The sequence below is a fragment of the Sebastes fasciatus genome, chromosome 13 (genome assembly GCF_043250625.1).
Source record: "Sebastes fasciatus isolate fSebFas1 chromosome 13, fSebFas1.pri, whole genome shotgun sequence".
NCBI classification, from domain to species: Eukaryota; Metazoa; Chordata; class Actinopteri; order Perciformes; family Sebastidae; genus Sebastes; species Sebastes fasciatus.
This window is the reverse complement of record NC_133807.1, coordinates 18864954-18889923: the sequence shown is the minus strand read 5'-3', so window position 1 is coordinate 18889923 and position 24970 is coordinate 18864954. Positions and strand designations below refer to the sequence as shown.

Sequence of the window (24970 nt, the reverse complement as noted above, 5' to 3'; positions counted from 1 at the left end):
TAACAAAAATAATATAATAACAAAAATTAAATAGGGGGTAGAATATAATTCAAGGAGCAAAAAAAAAAGCATAAATAAATAAATAACAATAAGACTGCACTCTTCCATAGTAGCTCTATTCGTCATCATCATATATGTTCAGTTCTTCATAAACTCTTTGCATGTTGTCCTCTCATTAGTCTTAAAGAACTGAGATGCTAATAGAGCTTATTAGTAAACATTCAGATTGCTTCCTGCTGGTTAGCTGTCCACAGCATCTGGCAAACAATAGGGGGTAAGTCCTATAGTTGTTAATGTCAAGAAAATTAAATTTCTTTATAAAAGACAACCACGTAAACATCATAATGTTTTATATGGTATAATTTAAACGAAAATGTAATTCGCGTTCAGACGATGCATTAGGCAGTGACATATTACGCCCCCATATTGAAAGTGTTGTCACCCATACATGACTGCAGTGGTACAGTCCACAACACCCGGGTTTCCGCGCGAAAAAGACGGCCCGCGCGCCCGAATTGGCTTATTATAGCATCCATTGCAGGCGAGCAGCAGCACGCGACAGACTGTTGTTACTGTGGTGACCAACGGCTATTCGCATTTTAACGGATTTTAACGCAGTTTTAATCGCTTTTTATCTAAACACGTTGAGCTAGCTGTTTTTACCATGCCATCCAGGACTTCCCTGTCTCTGCCAGAGGATATCAGGAAAAGGTACGTTGACGTTTTGTAACCCTGGATGCTAATAACGTCCTGATGATGGAGCTAGCATACATGCTACTAGCTAGCATACGATGCAGCTAGCACACGTGCTAATTGTTGTGTTGCTCTGAAAGCAACAACAATGAACCCCGTGTAACTGGCTTAGCTGCTCTGGTTGTACCCAGTCTGTCTGTGTGTCGTGAGAGGAGCTGTTAACCTTTATGCTTTCATTTAGCAGCTGCAGCTAGTGTTAGCTTGTTGTCACTTGACAGTCCGGACTGATGAGCCCGCATACATACAGAGTCAACGTTAGCTGCCTGGTAGCATCTGTAGCCTGTCAATGGATGGAGCAGCGTGTGAGATTTGGCGCCACTCAGGAAGTTTTGCTACCTAGTATGTTTACGCTAGCTGGCTGTGTTTATTATTATTGCTACAACCATGTCCGAAAATGTGTAACTAGATGAACTAAACATAGCGTTGTTTTTGTCATTCACAGGCTGCAAGTGCTGGATGAGGATGAAGGTTCAGACGAGGTGGGTTTGTATTTAGTCTATACTCACCCATACAGGTGTTTTCAGTTATTCTGTCTGATTAGACCTCTGCTCAGGTTAGTCTGTAGTGTTTAGTCTATACTCACCCACACAGTCCTGAGAGGAGGTTTAATATACCACTTTATAGACTGCACATATGTAATAATAATAATAAATTGGACTTATATAGCCCCTTTCAGAAACCCAAGGACGCTTTACAAAGGGGGCACACAAAATCATACTAATAAATAACACAGAGGAGAAACTATAGCAAAGTAATTAAGAGTGTACTATATGTACATATTTTATTTATTGCACATATTACATTTATTTATTGACAGACTGCACACACTATGTTCACCCATTCACTCTGTATCTTTTATATCTCCATTATTGTTTTTATCATTTTTGTATACCTTTACCTCTCCTGTGTTTCACGATGTTTGCTGATGTTGCTGCTTTGACACCTGCATTTCCCTCCGGGGATTAATAAAGGTTCATCTTATTTCATCGTATCTTCTTATCTTAATCAGTCAGATTAACTGACAACACCTGTATGAGTGTTTAGCGGTTTTACAATGTCTTAAATTACATTTTATAAATATTGTAGCCCTCGAAAGTTATTAAATGTTATTAATTTTAATTATTGAGGTCTTAATTTCAACATTTTCCTGCATCACCATTAACACATAACACACTACTAAACTTTATACTCTATACTTACCTGTTGCTTATTCTAACATTAACCCTGTTCACTTAATACTTGTCATATTTACCTGTAGAGAGAAATGCTTGCTTGCTATGTGGAAGAAAGTAATGGCCAGATTTATAACAGCAGCACCTGGCTATCTAACATAGAGGAAACTGTTTCTACCTAAAACGATCTTCTGTACTAGACTAAAGGTGTAGTACTTGCGTTGATGTTTACCTGCTATGCTTATTTGAATATGAAAAGGGGGGGGGAGTTTGTCTAATCTGTCTTAAATGTAATGTTCTGGTTCGTTCTGTCTGTGTTGCTCTTGAACGCAGCTGCTCACTAATTGTTCTTGCTAATGACTGCTCAGTTTGGGGCTCCAAAGACCATTGAGCATGATTGTAGGTCTACAGTATTTTGTTGCCTTAAAGGGAAGCTCCACCCGTAATAGGATTCCACTTATCTAAAATCTGCAATATTGTGTAGTTCAATTATGTATTAATTTGAGTGAGTCTCCATAGGCTTAAAGGCAAAGAGTTGAACTGTACAGATGATGCCATCTAGATATAACTCCAAGGGCTCCTCCATAGATGTCCTGCATGTTATAAAATTAATTTAGGGGGAGTGATGGTGTTTGAGATATTAAATCCAAAGTGTCATAAAGATATCTTTAGTTCAAGTGTTGATATTGTCATCCTGAAGTTGAGAAGTTTTTATGTATATCATATGGTGACAGACATCAATAACACTCTGAATTTGAGATGAGATATCTCTGATTTAAAATTGATATAACAGAAATATTGCTTCAAAATGCATATTGACAAGAATGTATTAAGTGAACTTGTATCAGGTAACCTCTGTTACTATTTTCCAGCTGCAAATAGCCCCTGGTTCTGTTACGCAATGCATTGTAGGGCAATAGAATCGAATGCTTCGACCATTGCCATAGTATTTGACCATACTACTTCCAAATCACTACTCGAATGCTTTGTTTTGTTTATTTTTTATATACAAGAATGTAATGGTAATGTATAAATCTCCAAATAGCCTATGAAATAAAGAATAGTCCCACACCATTATTCATATTCAACATTAATTATTATTAGTTATTTTCAGACAGATATTGCTGTTTATAGTTTGTAGAGGTGCGCGAGTGTACAGTAGTGCGGCAGCAGCACTGAAACAAGGGAGATGGAGACAGACAGTGGAAGATGCTGCGCTGCTCTGCGAAGCTTAGAATACCTTTGAATATTTCTCACCGAAGCTTTGAAGCCCAAAAATGGTATTTGGGACTTCCCTAATATCCGTCAATTCAACCCTCAAATCAAGCCATATATTGTATGTATAATGAATCTACTAGACTTTAGTTTTTTTATTCAACTGCCTATGGTAAACTGTCTTTTAAAACGTTTAGTGTTATAGACTTTTTTTTCTTTCTTTTTTATTATACAATAAACACACAGTCAAGACATGAACACACCCAGTACCCTTATACAAAATAACAGAAAAAAAGACAGGATACGTGGCAAAAAGAAGTTCAAAGCTGCCAGATGACAGCAATATTGGCAAAACAGGACGCTGCCCCTTCAGGGTAAAGAGTGAGAGAGAAAAGAAACCACTAAAACAAAAGAAAATAATAAAGCATATGGGTGGGGGACTGTCAGCATACAGAATAATGCAGAGTTTGCACAGAATAAAGATACAACATAGCAGCAAATCTCATGAGCTATACAGTTGGGTCTTATCAAGCAATGTCAAAAACAGCTTCCACACCTTTTAAAATATGTTTTTTGTGAATTACGTTTCACTTCTCTAACAAGATCTTTTTCTCTTAAAATGCCCATCCAGGATCGTGTGAAGGAGAAGCTGAAGTTGGTGCAGGAATTCCTGCATGTTGATGCTCAGGACCAGCTGACAAGCTTTGAAGAAAAGATGAAAACTTCAGAGATCTCAATGGTTGGTGACTCTTAAAAGCTATCCGAATCCTAACTAATCCTGGTATTTTGCTGCTCATTGTTTCTTCTGAGACGTGTGATGTATGCCATGTCCTTTCCTCAGGAGGTCTACATCTCTAAAGTAAAAGCCTTGCTGGGAAAAGAGCTTCATCTTGAAAATGGCTCCCATGTTGACGGAGTGGAGCAAAATGGAAAGACGAACGGCCTCACAAATGGCTCCCACAAAGAAGAGAACAGCGAAAATGTAACCATGGACGTACAGGAGGAAGAGGAGGCTCTCAAGTCACCAACTGCCTCCAAAGGGAAAGGTGGACGCAAGAGCAAAGCAAACTCTGACACTAAAAGTACGTTTGAAAATTCTTCTTAATATTTGTCTTGTAACAACCGCTTTTCAAGATGGAAATGACCCACAAATTAAGTCATTTAAACATGGTATAGGATAAACTTAATCTTCTTTTTCTTTGAAGAGTCTCCAGCCAGTTCCAGGGTTACAAGAAATGCTGGAAAACAGCCAACCATCATGTCAATGTTCTCTAAAGTGTGCGTATAAGAGTTTTATCTTGTGCCTCATACTTTGATACTCATTTTTCAGCAAGTGAAAAAAAATAAATGTATTTTTTAAAAGTAAATCTGTCTTGCAGTCAAAAGCGCAAGTCTGAAGACTTGAATGTAGAAGCTACTAATGGAGAAAATGAAGTGAAGAAAGAGAAAGAGGAAGATCAAGTCGAGGAGGTGAAGTATTTTTATGTACTAGTGATGTGTAAACATTAAGAGTTGAGATTCTAAATGTCTGCTATGTAACACTGCTCATACTTTCAAAATCTGTTGTAGTCTCGGGAGGAGAAGCGTTTTAAAGTGGAATCTGATGAAAAGTAAGTCTCTTACACTCTGTACATGAAATGAACATGAATTCACACAAGTGAACGTACTAATACTTTTCCCTACATAGTGCTGCAACAGAAAAAACGAGTGAGAAGAGTGAAACTACGAAGCCAGTTTCTACAGCAAAGGTAATGAATTGTTATTCAGCTCAGTGTTTTAGCTGTAAAGCCTCTGTACACACACACACACAGGTGTTTTCAGTTATTCTGGCTGATTAGACCTCTGCTCAGGTTAGTCTGTAGTATTTAGTCTATACTTACCCATGCAGTCCTGAGAGGTCTAATCAGCCAGATTAACTGACAACACCTGTATGGTTGTTTAGAGGCTTTACAATGTCTTAAATTCCATTTTATAAAAATTGTAGTCCTCGAAAGTTATTAAATGGTATTCATTTTAATTATTGAGGTCTTAATTTCAACATTTTCCTGCTTCACAGTTAACACATAAGACACTACTAAACTTTATACTCTGTACTTACCTGTTGCTTATTCTACATTAACCCTGCTCACTTAATACTTTTCATATTTACCTGTAGAGAGAAATTTCCTTTAATTGACTTCTCTGACACCTTTAGACTCCCTGTGTTAAGAGTTTTGTTCCATATAAATGCTTAGTACTGACAGAACCTGTGTAATCTTTATACATTTTTTTTTCCAGACGCCACCTCCCAAATGTACAGACTGCAGACAATACTTGGATGACTCTGATCTCAAGTTCTTTCAAGGGGATCCTGATAATGCGGTGAGAATTAGTTTGTCATTCAAGTAGTGGCTTTATCTGTTATTTATAAAACCTCAATATATTTTGAATGTTCTACATTTTGTATGCAGTTTGTCACATGAAACCCTTTATTAGTTTTCAGTCTTGTTATTGCATATTGTTTTCAAAAATTTTAGTTTTGTTTTTAAGTGTCGTTACTTAAACCTGAACTGATTCTGCTCTCCATCTTCAGCTTGATGAACCAGAAATGTTGACAGATGAGCGTCTCTCCCTGTTTGACTCCAATGAGGATGGATTTGAGAGCTACGAGGATCTGCCACAGCACAAGATTACTAACTTCAGGTAAGTGATTCTCTATCAGTCTTCAGTGTTTTAGGCGACACTTGGCTTTTTTGCCTAGTTGTCTCTACTTATTTCATAGTGCTACAAGCTTGTTGTGTTGCTGCACTTGAGTCAGTTAGCACCTCTTGTGTCTTGCAGCGTGTATGACAAGCGTGGCCACCTTTGTCCATTTGACTCTGGACTGATTGAGAGGAATGTGGAGCTCTACTTCAGCTGTGTTGTCAAACCCATCTATGATGACAACCCCTGCTTGGATGGTATGAAATCCCACATTTCAAAAATGGAAACTACATGTTTTTTGTTCTCTTACCCATTACAACCAAGCATGTGTTTATGTGCGTGGTGTTTTTTTTTCAGGTGGTGTTCCTGCCAAGAAACTCGGACCCATCAATGCCTGGTGGATCACTGGGTTTGATGGTGGAGAAAAAGCTTTAATTGGTTTCACTACAGGTAGCAAAGTTTCCCGTTCCACATTGTAATTTATTTTCTCCTGTATGATGTTCTTATGGTTGATATCTATCTTCAATATCCAGCTTTTGCTGATTACATCCTGATGCACTCCAGTGAAGAGTACGGACCCATTTTTGCGGTGATGCAGGAAAAGATCTATATGAGCAAGATCGTGGTGGAGTTCCTCCAGAAGAATCCTGATGCTTCTTATGAGGACCTTCTCAACAAGATCGAGGTGAAGACTTGTCTACTTTGTTAGATAATAATAGTGTCCTGCCAAGTTTATGTATTTGGGAATTAAGAACAATCTGCCGTATTGCAGATGGTTAATTTTTCTGGGGGTCATCTGATCTCTGCTACAATGGCACTTCGGTTGAGCTTCACTTTTCCCTTTTTAAAGAGTTTTATATAACATTGATTGCACAAACAAAACTGAATATATGCAGAAAGTAATTTTTATAGAAAAGTTGGTGTAGACAAGTTATCACATTTGTCAGGTAGCACTGAATCTACTTGTCAATAAACCAGTGACCGTAAGAGAATCTAGCATTTTAACTAATCTTTCAATCAATATTTTAAGTAATTGTCAAAACATTTGCTGTTTAGAGCCTTTGGCAGGAGAGAGTTGGCAATTTAGACAAAATTTGTAGAGGCTCTGATATCTTGTGATGGGCCTTTGATTGTTTTTGACATTTAATTATATTTACTAAACGAGTAATTAAAACATTTTGCCTTATCAGGGCACTATGAAACTAAGAATGGGTGATCCTTCATTAGTCCCACAGTGGCGAAATTTGCAGTGTTTCTGCAACAAGAGGCATCGGTAAAGAAATCAAGATATAATACGCAAACGGTAGAAAGCTGAAAATATTGTTAGACAGACTGACTAGTATTCACATCATTAAACTGCATAAATTGTTGAGCCAAGATTTTCTTATTTATAAACGAACCACAAACTAAGGGTGTTTATAGAAATTAGACCAGTCACATTTCTGAGGAAGAAGATGTACGGTAGCTCTTGTCCCTGCAACTCAATGCCAGGACACTGACCAGCTTCTGTTTCTCCTGCCCTCAGACAACCGTGCCTCCAGCAGGGCTAAACTTCAACTGCTTCACGGAGGACACGCTGCTGCGCCACGCCCAGTTTGTGGTGGAGCAGGTGGAAAGCTATGACGAGGCCGGCGACACGGATGAGCAGCCCATCATCGTCACTCCCTGCATGAGAGACCTGATCAAGTTGGCAGGAGTCACTCTGGGGAAGAGGTACGGCTGAAAGATGATTATTGTACCATACATACAAGTAATCTCTCCATAGCTACTTTGGGTCAAAGTGAAAACAAACATGAGGAGGATACATGCTACGTATTTAACTTAAAATGAAAACTCACTCAGTTTTTTCTGGCAGAAGTTCCTTTGCAACAAAATGCTTCAGCATTTAGAAGTTATTTTTTTTGCTTATATTCCTGTATTTCTGCTCCTCGCTCTTTGTTGTCCCCAATGTCTAACACTCCTTTGACATTTCCTAATGCAGCATGCTGCTCTACTGGTAGGTAGGCCTTCTGAATGCATCCTTAGCTTGTATGGTGGTGTGATATATGGACAAAAAGAGCATTATACCAGAGTTCACGCTAGAATTTTATTTGTTTTTTTGCTTTACATTGTGGTTTATTTTAGTTTATCTGGCTTATTTGAATTATGGCCATATGACCAGTGTCAGTAAATTCTTGACTACAAATTTATTGATAATATAAAATGTGTCTGGTTGGTTTAAAAAAATCTTTTACAGAAAAGTGCTTTTGACCCGTTTGTATGTATATGTATCAAAACAAAAAGCTGGCTCGCCCCACTGTAAGATACTTAAAACAGTCAAATGTGCAAAATGACTTTCCTTTTTCTACATTGCAGTCATGCAAACTCTGCCGGTACTTGTGACATGTATATGTGAAGAAGAAAAAAACATTAAGTCCAATTGGCTGTAGTAATCCCCAAAAAGTAATAATAGAAAAGAGAGAATTAGTTTTGACTGGGGCAGTCAATCGATTAAAATGTTTAATCGTGATTTATCGCATGATTGTCCATAGTTAATCGCAAATTAATCACATTTTGTATCTGTTCAAAATGTACCTTTTTAAAGGGAGATTTGTCAAGTAATATCAACATGGGAGTGGGCAAATATGCTGCTTTATGCAAATGTTTGTATATATTTATTATTGGAAATCATGACATGGTTGTATCAATGGATTCCTTAGGTTTTCTAGTTTCATATGATGGCATCTTCACTCTAGTGTTAAAACTGAGCCCGCTACAACCTCTGAAAGATCACTTGTGTTAATGCTTTAAAGACATTAGTGGCGTTAACAAATTTGCGTTAACTTTGACATCCATTTTTTTGTTTAAACTTTAACTTAATGTAGAAGTCTTTTCTCAAAGAAAGATCAGTCGAAGTTTTGAACTTAAGCAGCATCTCCGTCTCACTGCACTTAATTCATGCTACAATAATTTTTTTTACACTGGCAAATTTGAATGTGGGATTTTTAAAACTCAGTAACTTATGAAGACAATGCTGTAAGGATGTCGGCCCTATTTGGTGATGATTCTCTGATTTGCTGACTCTTAACCTTGGGTTGGTTGGTTGCCAGATTAGATCAAAACTTTAAATATGGTGTGTGTTAGTGTTTTCTCTGCAGGCCTCAGTGTTTTAGAAAAACTTAATTGGCCAGTTGCATCTAACGGGAACTCTGCATCGTACATCTTTACTGTGTCTGTTTTGTTTTGTTTGCTTGTTTCTGATGTTGCATGGCCTGATGCTGTGGTGTGTTGACAGCCAGGGGCTTCATGATGCCATCGCTCCACATATCATCAGGTGTTTGTGTTCAGAGGAAAGCGGTTCATTTGGCTTCACACAAACTTTATTCTGTTGACAGGAGAGCCGCCAGAAGACAGGCCATTCGTCACCCAACAAAGATAGAGAAGGACAACAAGGGGCCGACTAAAGCGACCACGACAACGCTGGTGTACCAGATCTTTGATACCTTCTTCTCTGATCAGATAGAGCAGAACGATAAAGAGAGTGGTGGGGCCAAAAGACAGCGCTGTGGTGTCTGTGAGGTGAGTGGTTATCAAAGTGAAGCCCCAGTGTATTAACACTAATTCAACAGTGTCTGATGTGCATTTGATTTGTGTCCTCTGTAATACTTAACATACATTTTTTTTTTTTGTCCTCAGGTTTGCCAATCTCCTGATTGTGGCAAGTGTCCAGCTTGCAAGGACATGATCAAATTTGGGGGAGATGGCAAAAGCAAGCAGGCTTGTAAGCAGAGAAGGTAAGCGTGTGTTCTGAGCAGTTTAGTCTATAAAGTAGGGATTTCACAATACCAGAAATCGTAGTAGTCGATAACCAATACCAGTGAAATTCCACGATTCTCTACACCAGTTCGATACCGCAGTAAAAACAAAAGTAAAATGACATACATCCGTCTGTTTTAGATGCCCAAACCTTGCAGTAAAGGAGGCTGAAGATGATGAGAACATTGAAGAGGAAGATGTTCCAGTGGAGAAGCCCAAGAAGGTTTCTCAAGCTAAGAGGAAGAAGCAGACCCAGTGCAAACTGACATGGATCGGAGAGTCTGTTCTGGTGTGTTTTCTTCCTCGTTAGTTGTTACAATGAAGTTTTTCTGTCATATGAGGATCCAGCAGTAAAATGTATTTGTCTCTAACCCCCCTTCAGTCTGAGGGGAAGAAGCGCTACTATAGCAAGGTCTGTGTAAATGATGAAGAGCTGGAGTTGGGCGACTGTGTCTCCGTTTCATCAGAGGATCCGTCCATGCCTCTCTATCTGGCCAGGTATGACCTATTTTAGACTATGATAACATGTTGTCACTCTGGCGTGTATAAATCTAATGACATATTCATCCTCAGGATCGCATCGCTGTGGGAGGACAACAGTGGGAAGATGTTTCATGCCCACTGGTTCCTGCGTGGGACTCAAACGGTGCTGGGAGAGTCTTCTGATCCACTGGAGCTCGTCCTCGTGGATGAGTGTGAAGACATGCAGCTCAATTATGTGCAGGGCAAAGTTAACGTCATGTATAAGGCCCCATCTAACAACTGGTCTATGGAGGTAAGTTAACGTGACAGCAGGCTAATTTGCATTTTGTTAGACGTGTTTCTTGATCTCATGGTTACATTTGTATTTTAGGGTGGCATGGATTCGGAAATCAAGGTGATTGACGATGACGGGAAGAGTTTCTTCTATCAGTTCTGGTACGACACAGACTATGCTCGCTTTGAGTCGCCTCCCAAGACCACTCCATCAGAGGACTGCAAGTTCACGTAAGCATCATCCACACATGTATTTCTACTGGGATTCCTTCGCAGTATGGAACTGGATTTTAGTAATAATTTAGTGTGGAAAAATATTTCTTTCCAGACTATTGACCCTTGTCTGTTTTTTCTAAAATAAAATTCAGAATTTCTAAAAATACACTGAACCTACAAGCAGTGTTTGGAGGCAGACACCCAGCCAGCGCAGCCATCTGTTGTGTGACTGAGCGTGGGCCAGAGCGAGCTTTGTCGTCGAAGGCAAGACGAGTATGGCATGTGACTGAACGCGCACGCCTACGAAATTTTCCCTCGATTAATAAACTTGTGACAACAATCGGTGTTATCGATTACATCGGACATTTTACAAGAAAAGATGACGCTCAATATCTTTAGTGCACTTACTTTAATCTTTAATGTTGGATGGCTGTGTCTGGCCTTTCGGTTGAGCTTTCGCTGCAGGGCCACAGGTTTCCATAAAGTCATTCATCTCCAACATGGGGGAGGCAGAGGTTGTAAGCCATATGCAAGGTAATAAGTACTGTCGTCTTGACAAGACCAGTGGTCTGAATGATCTACCGAGAAGTCTGGAAAAGTATGGAATTTTGAAATGAAAACGTGTGGAACCCTGCACATGATCTTTTCTTGGTTTGTGTCTTGTGTATGTTTTTTAACCTAGTTGTGGATTTGCTCCCCTTTGCGTTCAGGTTCTGTTGCAGCTGTGCGAGGACTAAAGCGAGTAAGGAACAGGAAACGCCTCGTGCATTTGAACCTCTGCTGGACCAAAACCACGACTCCAAGGCTATGTATGCTCTGGCCTGCTTCCAGGGGGAGCAGTTCAAGGTGGGAGACGGTGTCTACCTGCATCCTGACTGTTTTAACTTCAGGTGAGTGAAGTTATTCAAAATGTTTGAATCACTTGTACAATGAGGAAAATGATTGAGACTCACTGCTGCTGTTCCTCTCAGCGTGAAGCCAGCTAGTCCAGTGAAGCGCTCCCACAGGAAAGAGGATGTGGATGAGGACTTGTATCCAGAATACTACAGGAAGTCCTCAGATTATATCAAGGGGTCAAACCAGGACGCTCCAGAACCGTTCCGCATCGGGCGCATCAAGGAGATCTTCTGTCACAGACGTAGCAACGGGAAATCAGACACCGCGGAGGTCAAACTGCGACTCTACAAGTTCTACAGGTAAGACATTTATACAGTTAAACTGGTCGTCCTTCAGGTTTTAGTCTGTAAGAAATTAACTGGGTTTTGTCTCATCTCCCAGGCCTGAGAACACTCACAAAGGTGTCAAAGCCAGTTACCACACAGACATCAACCAGCTGTACTGGAGTGATGAAGAAGTGACTCTCGGCATGACCGAGGTGCTCGGCCGCTGTCAGGTAGAATACGCAGAAGACCTGAACGAATCAGTCCAGGACTATTCCAGTGGTGGACCTGACCGCTTCTATTTCTTGGAGGTAAGGTTGTTAATACTTTATATCTACAGTCATTTCAGATTCAGTAATTTAGAAAAGATAGAACTATATTTATCCCGAGGGAAAACCTCTTTAAACATCTACCCCATTGCTAGCATGTTGGTATTGTGTAAAAAGTTGTAAGACAGAAAAACAAGGATATGTACATTTAACATACCATTACAGTCACTGCAGACAATACATTCAACACCCTTTTAACATACATTTGATCTGCGATTAGGCTCCATAGTTAATTTTAGGATTGACTGGTGCACGAAAGAGTGCTTCAGTCTAACCTTATCAAATTGTGGAACCCTGTATCTCTGATTTGATGGCAACAATTTGTGTTCACCGTTCAGGACATGGTTGGGGTCAGAGATGATGTTGTCTTGTGCTAATTGTCTAATATGAAAACATATCAAAAGATCAAATGTTGGAAACATAATGCTCAGACTTGAACATATCTTCATAATTTATTCTTGTACACATTCTTCTCTCACAGGCTTATAACGCAAAATCCAAAAGCTTTGAAGACCCTCCAAATCATGCCCGCTCTGCTGTTCATAAAGGCAAAGGAAAAGGCAAAGGGAAAGGTGAAAATGCGCACACGTTTTTGGGTTGTTTTTTTTAATCTAAAATAGTTTTTAGGCTCACTGAAATCTTAATCCAATGATCCTCTTTTTCTCTACAAGGTAAAGGCAAAGGAAAGGCTGCAGCTGCACAGGATACGCAGGACTCTCAGAATGAAGCGCAGACGCTTAAAGTGCCCAAATATCGCACACTGGATGTGTTCTCTGGCTGCGGAGGACTTTCTGAAGGCTTCCACCAGGCTGGTAAATGCTTGTTCTACGCCATTCATGAAATATGCTCTCGGATGTTAACATGGATAGAAACCTGGGCAACTGCAGTTTTATTTTTCAATGCAACGCTCTGAAAACATGCCTGCTGGTCTCCTTAAGGTATGACAGAGACTCTGTGGGCCATAGAGATGTGGGAGCCTGCAGCCCAGGCCTTCAGGCTCAACAACCCAGGCACCACAGTGTTCACGGAGGACTGCAACGTCCTGCTGAAGTTGGTCATGTCTGGAGAGAAGATGAACTCTCTTGGTCAGAAGCTGCCTCAGAAGGGAGACGTGGAGATGCTGTGTGGAGGACCTCCTTGCCAAGGCTTCAGTGGGATGAACCGCTTCAACTCTCGTACTTATTCCAAATTCAAGAACTCACTCGTGGTCTCCTATCTCAGGTCTGTAACAGCAGATTCTCATCTTTACCCTTAAGAGATTTATTGTAAACACGTTTCCTGCAGTATAGACCACACAAGTGCACTTTTTTAAAATAAGTTTTCCTCTCTTGCAGTTACTGTGACTACTACAGACCCAAGTTCTTCCTGCTGGAGAATGTGAGGAACTTCGTCTCATTCAAAAGCTCCATGGTCCTGAAGCTGACTCTGCGCTGTCTTGTGCGCATGGGCTACCAGTGTACTTTTGGTGTCCTTCAGGTGGGTCAGACTCAGAGTTATTATCCTAAACTAAAATGAAAATAAGCCGTGAAAAGCCAAAAACACTATCCTTTAAAAAAAAAATGATATTGCCTGGTTAAAAAACTAATAACGTAATTCCATTTCAGTTTTAGTTTTTTAGCTATAAAATATTGCTTCCAAAAAAAATTAAACTCTTGTGACATTGAACATTAGAAATTACAGACTTGACGTTGAACAAAAACGTGTAAGCGTATGTCTATTGAGATGTGAGCCAATTTACAAGTGAAATGCTGGTATTTTGTCCTCAATTTTAAAATCTAGGTTGTGCTACCCTATAACATTTTTTATGCTTATTGGATTTTGGGTCTAGCACTCAACTGTGAGGCTCCTCCCATTGTTGAAGCGCAACCTCCTTTACCAAAACATGATGTAGACATTTTAGTAGGATCAAATGCCGTTTAAGCTCAGGTCTAATGTTAAACAACTGGGGGTGGGATCAGGTGACAACATTTTCTTTTGAGTGTGGTATTGAAAGCGGAATCAAGTTGATTCCCAAATCAATAGATTAAAACATTATGGCCATTCCTGCACAGTTAGCCTTTTCATATTATTTAGATCACAAAATCAGTAGGGCTGTCCTTGACCAAAGAAATTCTTAGTCGTCTAACAGCTGTTTAACCTGTGACTTTTTTCCCTCCCAGATTATTCAGGAAAAATATAATCATGTGTGCTAATATTTTTATGATGAATGAAGTCCATTTTACCACTAACATGCTCACTGCTGCCCTCCTCATCAGGCTGGTCAGTACGGCGTTGCCCAGACCCGCCGCAGGGCGATCATCCTGGCTGCTGCTCCTGGAGAGAAGCTGCCTCGTTATCCGGAGCCTCTGCATGTGTTTGCTCCCAGAGCTTGCTCTCTGAACGTGGCGGTGGACGAAAAGAAATACGTCAGCAATGTCACACGGTAATGGAAACATCCTCTACTGTACCATTTATTGATCTGTAATTCTAGATCACAAACTTGTACAAACAATGCCTTTTGTGACTGTACACCAGACTGACTTTTCTGTCTTCAACAGAGGTAATGGAGGAATCTACAGAACCATCACAGTCAGAGACACCATGTCTGACCTGCCAGAGATTCGTAATGGTGCAGCTGGATTGGAGATTTCCTACAACGGGGAGCCTCAGTCCTGGTTCCAGAGGCAGATCAGAGGAACACAGTATCAACCAATCCTGAGAGATCACATCTGCAAGGTGAGCTGTGTATTTGTAGACATATATTTGTAGGCCAAACAGGAAGTTAGCATCAACCAAGTTCCCTTGACTAAAAGCCAATGGGACTTTTCCTTTGGATTTTGGATTATTGCAGAAAATAAGCTCTGTTGCAAACAAATGTTTGATACTTAAACATTTTTTTCCAGCAGGATAATCTTCACAAATGAACACCACTTTTATGATTTTTGAAGTGTGAATGCAATTGCCAGAAGTAAAAAGCTAACATTAGGCCAATTTCTTGTTTCCTGCCCAGAGACTACAGATGTAAATTGGCTTATAGCTAAGTCACTTGTTAGCAACCGCCTTTTCATAAGACGCGTAAAAGCTTCAAAATTCACGAGTGGGATATTTACTGACATATTTTATGTTGTAGAACAAAATGTTAATCTCTTAAGCTTGTGTTAACCACAGACCTTATTTCAGGAATCTAACTAAAAACCCATCGACTTCGAAACGAGTTAAAAGGCTAACTGATTTCTGGGTTTTAGGACTCATTCTTGCACCACTCTATTTGTTAGTAACATGATGTTAAAGTAGGATTGTAACATGATTTCTTCTAAAAGTTTATAACGAAAGGTTTTTGTGCCCTCAGGACATGAGTGCTCTGGTTGAAGGTCGGATGCGTCACATCCCGTTGGCTCCAGGCTCCGACTGGAGGGATCTTCCCAACCTCGAGGTCCGGGTGAAAGACGGCACCATGACCAAGAAACTGCGTTACTCACACCCAGATAAAAAGAACGGACGCAGCAGCACCGGTGCACTCAGAGGTGTCTGCTATTGTTCAGGAGGTATGAAGGTCTAGTTTTCTACCTGAATAACGCCAGAGTTTAAATTTCTAGTATGGATGCATCTCTGATTTATGTCTGTTTCATTTTAGGGAATGCATGCGACCCTGCAGACCGGCAGTTCAACACCCTGATCCCCTGGTGTCTGCCCCACACCGGAAACCGCCACAATCACTGGGCCGGACTCTACGGCAGACTGGAGTGGGACGGCTTCTTCAGCACAACCGTCACCAACCCTGAACCCATGGGCAAGCAGGTACTTCAACCTCTCATAAACAGTTGGAGCAAAACTAAATTCAGCCGAAACTGGCACAAATGTGCTTTAGAGCCCATTCTTGGTACCATTTTGTGGAACGACCCTCCTTTGTGTCGTTTTGTATGGAAAAGCTAGTTGAATCTGTCGTCATAAGGAGAATTATCTGACAGGAACTCCATTAGTTATGAAGATCACATTAGTTGAAAGTCTTGCGCTAACCCAGATTTATAATGTGGAATCAAATCAATTGACGTTTGGTTATAATGTATACTTATAGGGCTGAAATTGAATTGATGCCTTCAAGGCCTGTAAAGGATTTCCTGCCTTTGAATCTTAATCTGAGCGTTTTGATATTTCAGGGCCGCGTTCTGCATCCTGAGCAGCACCGAGTGGTCAGTGTGAGGGAATGTGCTCGCTCTCAGGGCTTCCCCGACACCTACCGCTTCTTTGGAAACATCCTGGACAAACACAGACAGGTAAAATCCTAACTCCATTTAAAACTCAAAGTAAGGAGTGGGGGAGCATCTTTTTCTTTTGGTTCCAAATTACACTGACATTCACAGCTAGGTTTTGGGATGCATAGCTGTTTTGTTGGCTGGTTAAAGGATCACCAAATGTTTTGGATCTGTCCTGTCTTTCTTAAAGTGGCTAAAATTAACAGCTGATCAGAAGACTGTAATGTGAAAGCGCTCACTGGGAGAGATGAACCCACCAAATACTGTATAAATACTGAAAATAGAAGCAATTCCAACATGGCTCCTCCATAAAATTTGAAGGAATGTTAATTACTATTTGAACGTTGAATAGTTATATTGTACATATTTGTTTTAGTATTTTAATAGTATCTGTTAAATCTTTGTAATTTTTTCTATCCTATATTTATATTCTTGACTCTTGCAGTACTTTGCTTGTATTTTTATTTCCTCAATGTTTATTGTATGCTCCGAACACCGAGGCAAATTCCTTGTATGTGAATAACCTGTTCTGAACTTTAAACAGTCGGATCATGTAATTGACTCTTTGTGTTTCTGGCAGGTCGGAAATGCAGTTCCCCCTCCGCTCTCCAGGGCCATCGGCCTGGAGCTGAAGAAGTGTGTCATGGAGAGGCTGAAGGAAGAACAAGCATCAGGTGACTCTTCTGTCTCAATTCCACGTTTCCTGATTTCAAACTCTTGGTTATACAGAAATCCTTATACATGTTCTTCCCCCTCCACAGAGCCGGTCAAACAAGAGAAGATGGAGGTCTCTGATTAGTCCTGGTTCCATTCCAAGGAAGAATCGGTCCCACAAATCCTGACGCCGACGTGTCAGGCGATCTTTTTTTTTTTTAACAAGCTGGCTTTTAACCGCGTCACTACGTGGCCACCGTGGACATTCTGTGCAGTGCCATTCCATGATTTTGGTTTCGCTGCTTTTAATCATCGTGGGATAAATTGTATGTAGTTTTTATATGTGTAATATTTCAAATAAAGCTCTTACGAAATTGATATGTGAATTTTTTTAAAGTAACACAAGTTAGTTAAAGAAGTGATGTTAATGCAGGTAGTAAAGGTTAAGTATTAATTTCAGCTAAATTCACGCCTACAATCTCATATCCAGATTGCTTAAATTGCATGTGGAGTGGAGAAGAACTAGAAGGGATGTGGTTTATGAGACCAATAAATAGGTTCAACTTGTACTGAGTTCTAGAATTGGCTGTACCTGTGTTAATTATCCAGAGCTACTGATTACAAGCAGCTGGCAGCAGCCGTGGTTTATCTGGGAGCTGCCACTTGTTTCTACATGTCCGTTGGCGCTAAGCCCATAAAGGCTTTAATTTTTGCTAAACAGTGTGCCGTAATATCTTTTTGGTTGTGACTTATTGATCACAAAGCTCAGTACAAGTCTGACCTTTCGCTTTATTGGCCTCATGTCCTTGGATCCAAAGAGACCCTGTTTTATTTTTTTGTATATGCCTTCATTTGTGAAGTAGCACTCCCCATCCAATCTACTGGCATTGTCTCTTTTTAGGGATATGGTTTAGTTTGAGAGAAAGGACAGTGCAAATTAAATAAAAATGCCAGAATTAGCCAAAAGGCTATTTTTTTTTCATCAGTAGTCCCTGGCCAAGGTGTTACAAAATGCTTCCTAAAATATAATGGAGCAAAAATACTTCATTCATCCCTGGGGGGGAATTGGGATGTTGCAGTTGCTCTTATATAAAAGCATAAACAAATGTAAGAAATAACTTATGTACATAATGCTACAATATATATATATATATATATATATATATATAGAAATTAAAATGTGCATCAAACATAAAATCAGTAAGTAAATAAAAAATGCTGAAGAGGATCTATTAAGTGTTAAATATAAATGTAACAGTATAAATATTCTAGAAATGAACAGAATAAACGCAGTATGTATAAGATTGAAAAAGGACATAGATGGCAGCAGCAAATTGAGTTTAGTGCTGTATATATTAATAATCCATTGTTTATTTGTTACTGAAAGATGTTTTGTGTGATGTGAATTATGTTCCACCCGTTTGAACCTCTGACAGACCAGAATGACTGGATGAAGGCACTTCTCTTGTAGATATGTTCCATATTGGGTCTTGTGTTGATATACACAACTTAAAATAGGATATTAAGATTTATTTTAGAATTTGGCAGTGATGGAAGTGTTTTGTTTTTTATCTAGTGTTGAGTGTTAGTATGGTGTTGAGTGTTAGTATGGTGTTAAGAGTGGATAGATATGTTTTGAAGTGATGGAACAGGAGAGGGAGAAGGCAACATGGCTGAACGTTATCAATTATACCTTTACGAAGTAAAGGCTGCCTGGAAATTTAAAAGTTACGCAAACTAGAAGAAAAACAAAGAAATTGTGACAATGTGATTCTCTTTATTTGGTAACAGCCATGTTTTACCACAACAATAAAATCAGCCGTCATCCTCGAATGTATTCTGCTGGATTCCTCAGTTGTTTGACGGTCTGCAGAGAATTAAATACGGTTAGCAGCTAGAATAAACAACATTTACAACTTTTAACACTTAACTGACAAGTACTTACTTGGCCCATTCAACGTTGAGAATAAGATGATCGTATCCAAATCCTGACACTCCTGCGATGGCTCTGGCTGCGTCCTCCCGGCGGTGGAAACTGATGAAGGCAAATCCCTGCAGGAAACAAAGGAAGTAGTTGATGGATGAGACAACTGGACCACGCTGTGTTTCTGGTCATTCTCAATTGTACCACAGTTGTTGGCAGAAGCAACTACTCATTAACTCAAAGTACAGTCAACATACTATCTACACTAGGCCTATTCAATTACCTTTTTAGAAGGACCAGATTTGAGAAAGAAAAGTGCCACGGGACAGTTTACATTTCCTATCTGATCTACAAAATTAGGAATTTAAATGTAAAAACAATACACCTTTTTAATCTTAGTAGATTATTGTTTTAATAAACACAATGTTGCATTTAACATCTTTTCTTATTCAGTTTGACTCCTAAATTCCCTCTGCTTAAACAGCCTGGGTTAAAACATTTAACAAAATAAGTTTCTATAATTCTATAAGACATAACTAATGAATGGGCTAATAAGCCTACTAATAAAATGATCTGATAATCAAACAACGTAAACACCCATACACTTGGTGTTATGTCAGCAGGTTATTTAAATAAAAACACAATGATATGACTTAACAGTGCATAGCAGCGTCAATAGCACGAGTGGTAACGGTGAAGAACAGGAATAAATTCTCTTATTGGAAGAGATTTTTTTTTTTTAAATACTTTTTTCATATTTATAAATGATCAAAGGGTTAGTTTGAGGTTGTTAAAGGGCCAGATTTGTCCCACGGGCCACCAATTGAATAGGGCTGATCTACACCTTGTTGCACTTGGATAAGAATTACAAATGATAAAAACTGATGAAGGAGCACCTGCTTTAATAATTCCTCTCTACTTCTTTCCTTTGAGTCTTCTAAAAAGCCTTAAACATTAAATGTGCAGCTCTTTACTGACCTTCGACTGTCCAGTATTCTTGTCCTTGGCCAGATAGATCCTCGAGATGGAGCCAAATGGTCTGAAGAGCTCCTGCAGGTCTGTCTCGCGGGTGTCCTCAGACAGATTGGTCACACGAATAGTGGCATTGTCATCAGCTGTCAGGTGAAAACATACACTTTATACCGAGCAATGCTCTTATTGATGGAAAAAAAGTGTTAAGGTAAGTCGTGGGCGCGTTAACTTACATCCACCTCTCCGGTTGGGCTGCATGGACTCCCCTCGCCGCGTGCCTCCGTCCCTCAGGCTTGGGGGCACATACTTCCCAGTCTTGCTCGCCGCAGGCTGTGCAGGCTCCGGCTCTGCTGGTGAAAAGAGATGATAGCCACATCAGTCATAACGTTAGGAACGGCCAACCACCAAGTCTAACAGTGGATCCCGAAAAACAAAATGTGATAATGTGAATGTTGTGCTGATGGTACCAGAGCCAGCAGGCTTGCTCGTGTCTCCGGTGGACAGCCCAAGCTGTTCAGCCAGCTCCTTCTGCATGGGGCCCAGCGTGTCCTTGTACGGACAGCGGGTGGTCCAATGGTCGCCTTTGCAAATACGGCAAGACACAATCTTCTGTCCTTTCAGCTTGTTCATGGGATCTTCATCCTGGTCTGTGGCGTTCAAGTCCTGCAAGAGGTACGATGAGGTACTCAGTCACAAGCTAAAACGAGTAAGTTATTTTTGCATGTATTATGTGGACCCCTACACATCAGTGAGCAGCAGCACAACGTCTTAAAGGTCACAATGGATCCTCACCTCTTTGCTGGAGATGAAAGTCATGAAGACGTCGTCACTGACTGTGGTGGTGGCAACGTTAGGACCCAGTGCATCAAACTCAGAGTTGCCAAATTTCTTCCAGTTCTGAAATGAGAGAACAACAATATAATACATGACACCCGACGCAAAGACCCACGGTCTCGTTCATTTCAAAGTGAACGCAACTGAATTCAATTTAAAAGCAAACCTTTCGCCTGGCAACAGCTTTGGAGGCTTTTCTTGTCTCGATCTTGAAGGTCCGCACAATCTAGAGGACAAAAAGGCAGCAATTCATTTTTATTTCACAGAAGTAGTCAAAATGCCCAAACATGTATGACACTTATAAACTACTGTTGTACTACACAACATGTAAATCTGCCATGCAACATACAGTCTATTTAAAGCTCTAGTGAGAGCTGGTGCTGCAACCTCAGAGTTTTTTTTTTAGTGGTTAAGGTTATCAAGGAAAATGAAAAGAGTAGCAGAGATCCTATGATTAATCTAGGGCTACAACGATTAATCGATTAGTCAACTATTAACGTAATCGCCAACTATTTTGATAATTGAATTATCGGTTTGAGTAATTTTTTTAAAGAAAAAAAAAGTCCAAATTCTCTGATTCCAGCTTATTAAATATGAATATTTTCGTATTTCTTTCCTCCTCTATGACAGTAAATTGAATATCTTTTGAGTTGTGGACAAGACAAGACATTTGAGGACGCCGTCTTGGGCTTTGGGAAACACTGATCGACATTTTTCTCCACTTTCTGACATTTTATAGACCAAACAAATAATCCATTAATTGAGAAAATTAGATTGATCAACTTTGAAAATAATCATTAGTTGCAGCCCCAGATTAAACAGAATAATGAACGACTACCTCTTGCTTTTGCAGTGTTACAAGCCAAATGAAAAAATGGTTGTAGTTTGTTCAGATATCTAGCAGTACGTAGATGAAGTAAAACAACTGCATGTTTAATGAGATTTACTTCTCCGGTCCTGATGTTTGAAAGATGAAAAAATAAATGTCCCTGTACCATAAAGCTGGTCTCATAGCACAAGTAAAAAGTACACTAAAATGCAAGATCATTTCTTAACCTGTGAGGAGCTGCACCCATGAAATGCACCCATGAAATGCAGCCATGAAATGCAGCCGTATACAAACCAGCAGCATTGTGAACAATCTTGACAAATGCAGCATTAGTAAAAACTCACCTTGAACTTCTTTCCATCTTCATCTATTTTATATTCCGTGATAGTTTTTATATTTCCTTTGATGGTTTCCTTGGGGGGTGGTAGTGTGCCTGACAAAAAGAATATTAATTGAAGTTAGAATTAGAGGGGAAAAAGCCAGAAAGTAAAATAAACTGTTTTCCTTGCCCTCTTGATGGAGGCTTTTCATTGTTTTGGTCCGATATTAAATGAACACATTACTATCTTATAACACTGTCAAAGGAGGCCCAGAGTTTCCCTTGTTTACATCTCCAGTTCTGAGGACACATTTCAATTTCTGACACAATTAGCCACATATTACGTCCAAGTCTAACTAAAGCCGGTGACACTACTAGCTAGCTATAGCTATAAATATTCATCAGATATGAGTGTTTATATATAAATATATGTTCTTGCCTTCTTCTTTACCTTCATCGTTTAGCAACTTCTTTAAATGTAATTCTCAAATTCATTCACATAATACTAGACTGGTTAATCATCTTCACCTGCCTTTTTACAAAACAAAACATGGTCTCAGATATCGTGGTGTACAAATATGGAACACCAAAATACATGTTATCAAGAGCTTGTTATCCTTAGAACATTTTAAAAGGAAATGATCATCACATTTAATGCATGGTGTCTAATTATCTTTGGATATGTTTAGATACATTTTTCTTTTTTTTCCTGTACTGTTTTTTGTATGTATTTCATTGTATTTATTGGATTGTTTTCCACTGTTTGGTTAGGTTTTTCTGCAGAATTTGTGTACTTATTGTTGTTGTTTAACTTTTGTTGTATTTTTAAAATTATGTTAGTTTAGATCTTTCTTCCTTTTTTTTTTTTTTTTTTTTTCCTGCGGTTGGGGGGGAGGTGTTTGTATAAGCCTGTGGCTTCTTGACCTCTACTGACACATTTCTTGTTTTGTTTTTTTCATTGACTGGATTTTGTGCAGTTTTATATATGTGCAAATAAATAAATTAATATATATATGTTTAGATATATTTTGTTTTTTTTCTGTACTGTTTTTTGTATGCATTTCATTGTTTTTATTGGATTGTTTTCCACTGTTTGATTAGGTTTTTCTGCACATTTTGTTAGTTTAGATCTTTCTTCCTTTTTTGTTATTGTTTTTTTCTCCAGGGGTTGTGGGGAGGTCTTTTTGTATCAAAGATGCACCAACAGTGGCCACTTTCAAACCTAGACTCGAGACCAAACTGTTCTCAGACGCTTTTCTTAATTGATCAAATGCTGCACTTTACTGTCTTTTGACTGTTTTTTATTATCCTTTTAATTTTTTTTCTTTTAACTTATACTTTTATTCATTTTTATCGTATGCACTTTGTGCTCTTGTATCTTGCTTTTATATATGTAACGCACTTTGAATTGCATTTGTGTATGAAATGTGCTATATAAATAAACTTGCCTTGCCTTTGTATACGCCTGTAAGGCTTATTGACCTCTCCTGACACATTTCTTTTTCTTTCATTCACTGGATTTCGTACAGTTTTATATATATGTGCAAATAAATCTATAAATAAATAGCTTGCTTGCTAAATGTGAGCTATCTCCCCAGTGAATAACACGGTCTACGTCCCTGTCCTCTGGCCACAGCAACATGTCGACCAGCTACATATTTCATCAATAAATCCTTCATGTATGTCACTCAAACAGACTAATCAACGCTACAGATCCAACACATGACAGGGAAGTAACGTATATGTTTTATCTCGAGTATTACGCCCGACAACAACCACGTGGAAGAGGAAGCCGCCTAGCCGGCCTACAGAGATGTAGCTAGTATTAGCTCACTATGCTACCTATCGTCATCTCTTACCTTCGTCTACCTCCTCCTCGACCTGGTCCGCCCAGCTGGGCTTTGAGCTGCAGAGAGATTGATAAGCAATATTAGATCGATGAAACACCTCCAATACAAACAGACAGTATTAAATGATTATAACAAAACTCACTCGTCGTATTCAATCGACGGCATCCTCTCTGTTAGCGGTTAGCTTCAAGACCGTTAAGAGACGAGCGGAAGCGACCAAACACACACTTCCGGGACGTTAACTTCAGAATAAAAGCACCACGTTTGTTTAACTTTTAGCTTCAAAATAAGAGTCCTGAGTGGCCAGTTGTAGTATCTTCTTTTTCTTTTTTTGTTTAATTTAATTAAATTTATTTATTCATTATCATCATTATTATTTGTATTATAATTATTTTTTACTTATTTATTGTTTCTATTTTTATATATATATGTATGTTTTTGTATGTATGTGTGTGTATGTATGTGTATGTATATGTGTATGTGTGTGTATATGTATGTATATGTATATATATGTGTATGTGTATGTATGAATGTGTATATGTATGTATATGTATATATATATATATATATATATATGTATGTATGTGTATATGTATGTGTATATATATGTATATATATACAGTATATATATATACGTATGTGTATGTATGTATGTGTATGTATGTATGTATGTGTATATGTATATATATATATATATACAGTATATATATATATACGTATGTGTATGTATGTATGTGTATGTGTATGTATGTATGTATGTGTATATGTATGTATATGTATATATATATATATATATATATATATATACGTATGTGTATATGTATGTGTATATATATATGTATGTATATATTTTAAATTGTTCTTATTTTTCTTATTATTATTTCATGACTTATTTGTGGATACTCTCCCTGTGTTGTATTCTCTACAATTTGAATTTTACGTATCCATGATTGAGAATTAGTTAGGTCCTTTGTGGCCAGTTGTGGCTGTCTGTGGGTATGTTGTTGTCAGGTATGATTGATTGATGTGTTGTGTCACGGGTGTGTGTTGTTCAGAAAAACAAAAATTAACTTTCCCTGTATAGTGACTGTTCTATTGATTATTGACAATTAATAAAAAGACCTTTGAAGAAAAATAAGAGTCTTGTATTCTGTTTTCACCAATATTTATCTGTGTACCCAGCAGTCTCCCCTTTACAGACATGCCCACTTTATGATAATCACATGCGGTTTGGGGCAAGTCATAGTCAAGTCAGCACACTGACACACTGACAGCTGT

General features: G+C 38.9%; 2 protein-coding genes across 3 annotated transcripts; one reads left to right on the top strand and one right to left on the bottom strand.

Annotated features, from left to right (window-relative positions):
• The first annotated feature begins 465 nt into the window (after nucleotides 1-465).
• dnmt1 (DNA (cytosine-5-)-methyltransferase 1) lies at nucleotides 466-17342 on the top strand. 2 transcript variants are annotated; one of them, XM_074655986.1, is made up of 35 exons: nucleotides 468-711; nucleotides 1196-1232; nucleotides 3772-3879; nucleotides 3982-4222; nucleotides 4346-4418; nucleotides 4520-4610; nucleotides 4710-4750; nucleotides 4828-4888; nucleotides 5418-5501; nucleotides 5713-5822; nucleotides 5961-6079; nucleotides 6180-6272; nucleotides 6356-6507; nucleotides 7348-7535; nucleotides 7804-7818; nucleotides 9197-9380; nucleotides 9498-9595; nucleotides 9759-9906; nucleotides 10000-10115; nucleotides 10191-10392; nucleotides 10471-10604; nucleotides 11300-11479; nucleotides 11561-11785; nucleotides 11868-12060; nucleotides 12560-12650; nucleotides 12750-12890; nucleotides 13017-13299; nucleotides 13413-13554; nucleotides 14334-14500; nucleotides 14616-14793; nucleotides 15407-15602; nucleotides 15692-15855; nucleotides 16215-16331; nucleotides 16891-16984; nucleotides 17072-17342. In XM_074655986.1, the coding sequence occupies exons 1-35, from the start codon at nucleotides 665-667 to the stop codon at nucleotides 17107-17109; spliced, it is 4551 nt and encodes a 1516-aa protein (XP_074512087.1). In that variant the 5' UTR covers nucleotides 468-664; the 3' UTR covers nucleotides 17110-17342. The 2 variants fall into 2 exon arrangements, with proteins under 2 accessions (XP_074512088.1, XP_074512087.1); XM_074655987.1 differs by lacking the exon at nucleotides 7804-7818 and having other exon boundaries at nucleotides 466-711.
• A 1379-nt stretch (nucleotides 17343-18721) lies between these two features.
• Nucleotides 18722-23948, bottom strand: eif3g (eukaryotic translation initiation factor 3, subunit G). Its single transcript, XM_074655985.1, has 10 exons — nucleotides 23835-23948; nucleotides 23702-23748; nucleotides 21868-21956; nucleotides 20861-20920; nucleotides 20653-20757; nucleotides 20328-20523; nucleotides 20094-20210; nucleotides 19867-20003; nucleotides 18910-19016; nucleotides 18722-18831 (listed from the first exon to the last, which is right to left on the bottom strand). The coding sequence occupies exons 1-10, from the start codon at nucleotides 23855-23857 to the stop codon at nucleotides 18816-18818; spliced, it is 897 nt and encodes a 298-aa protein (XP_074512086.1). The 5' UTR covers nucleotides 23858-23948; the 3' UTR covers nucleotides 18722-18815.
• Nucleotides 23949-24970: the final 1022 nt, after the last annotated feature.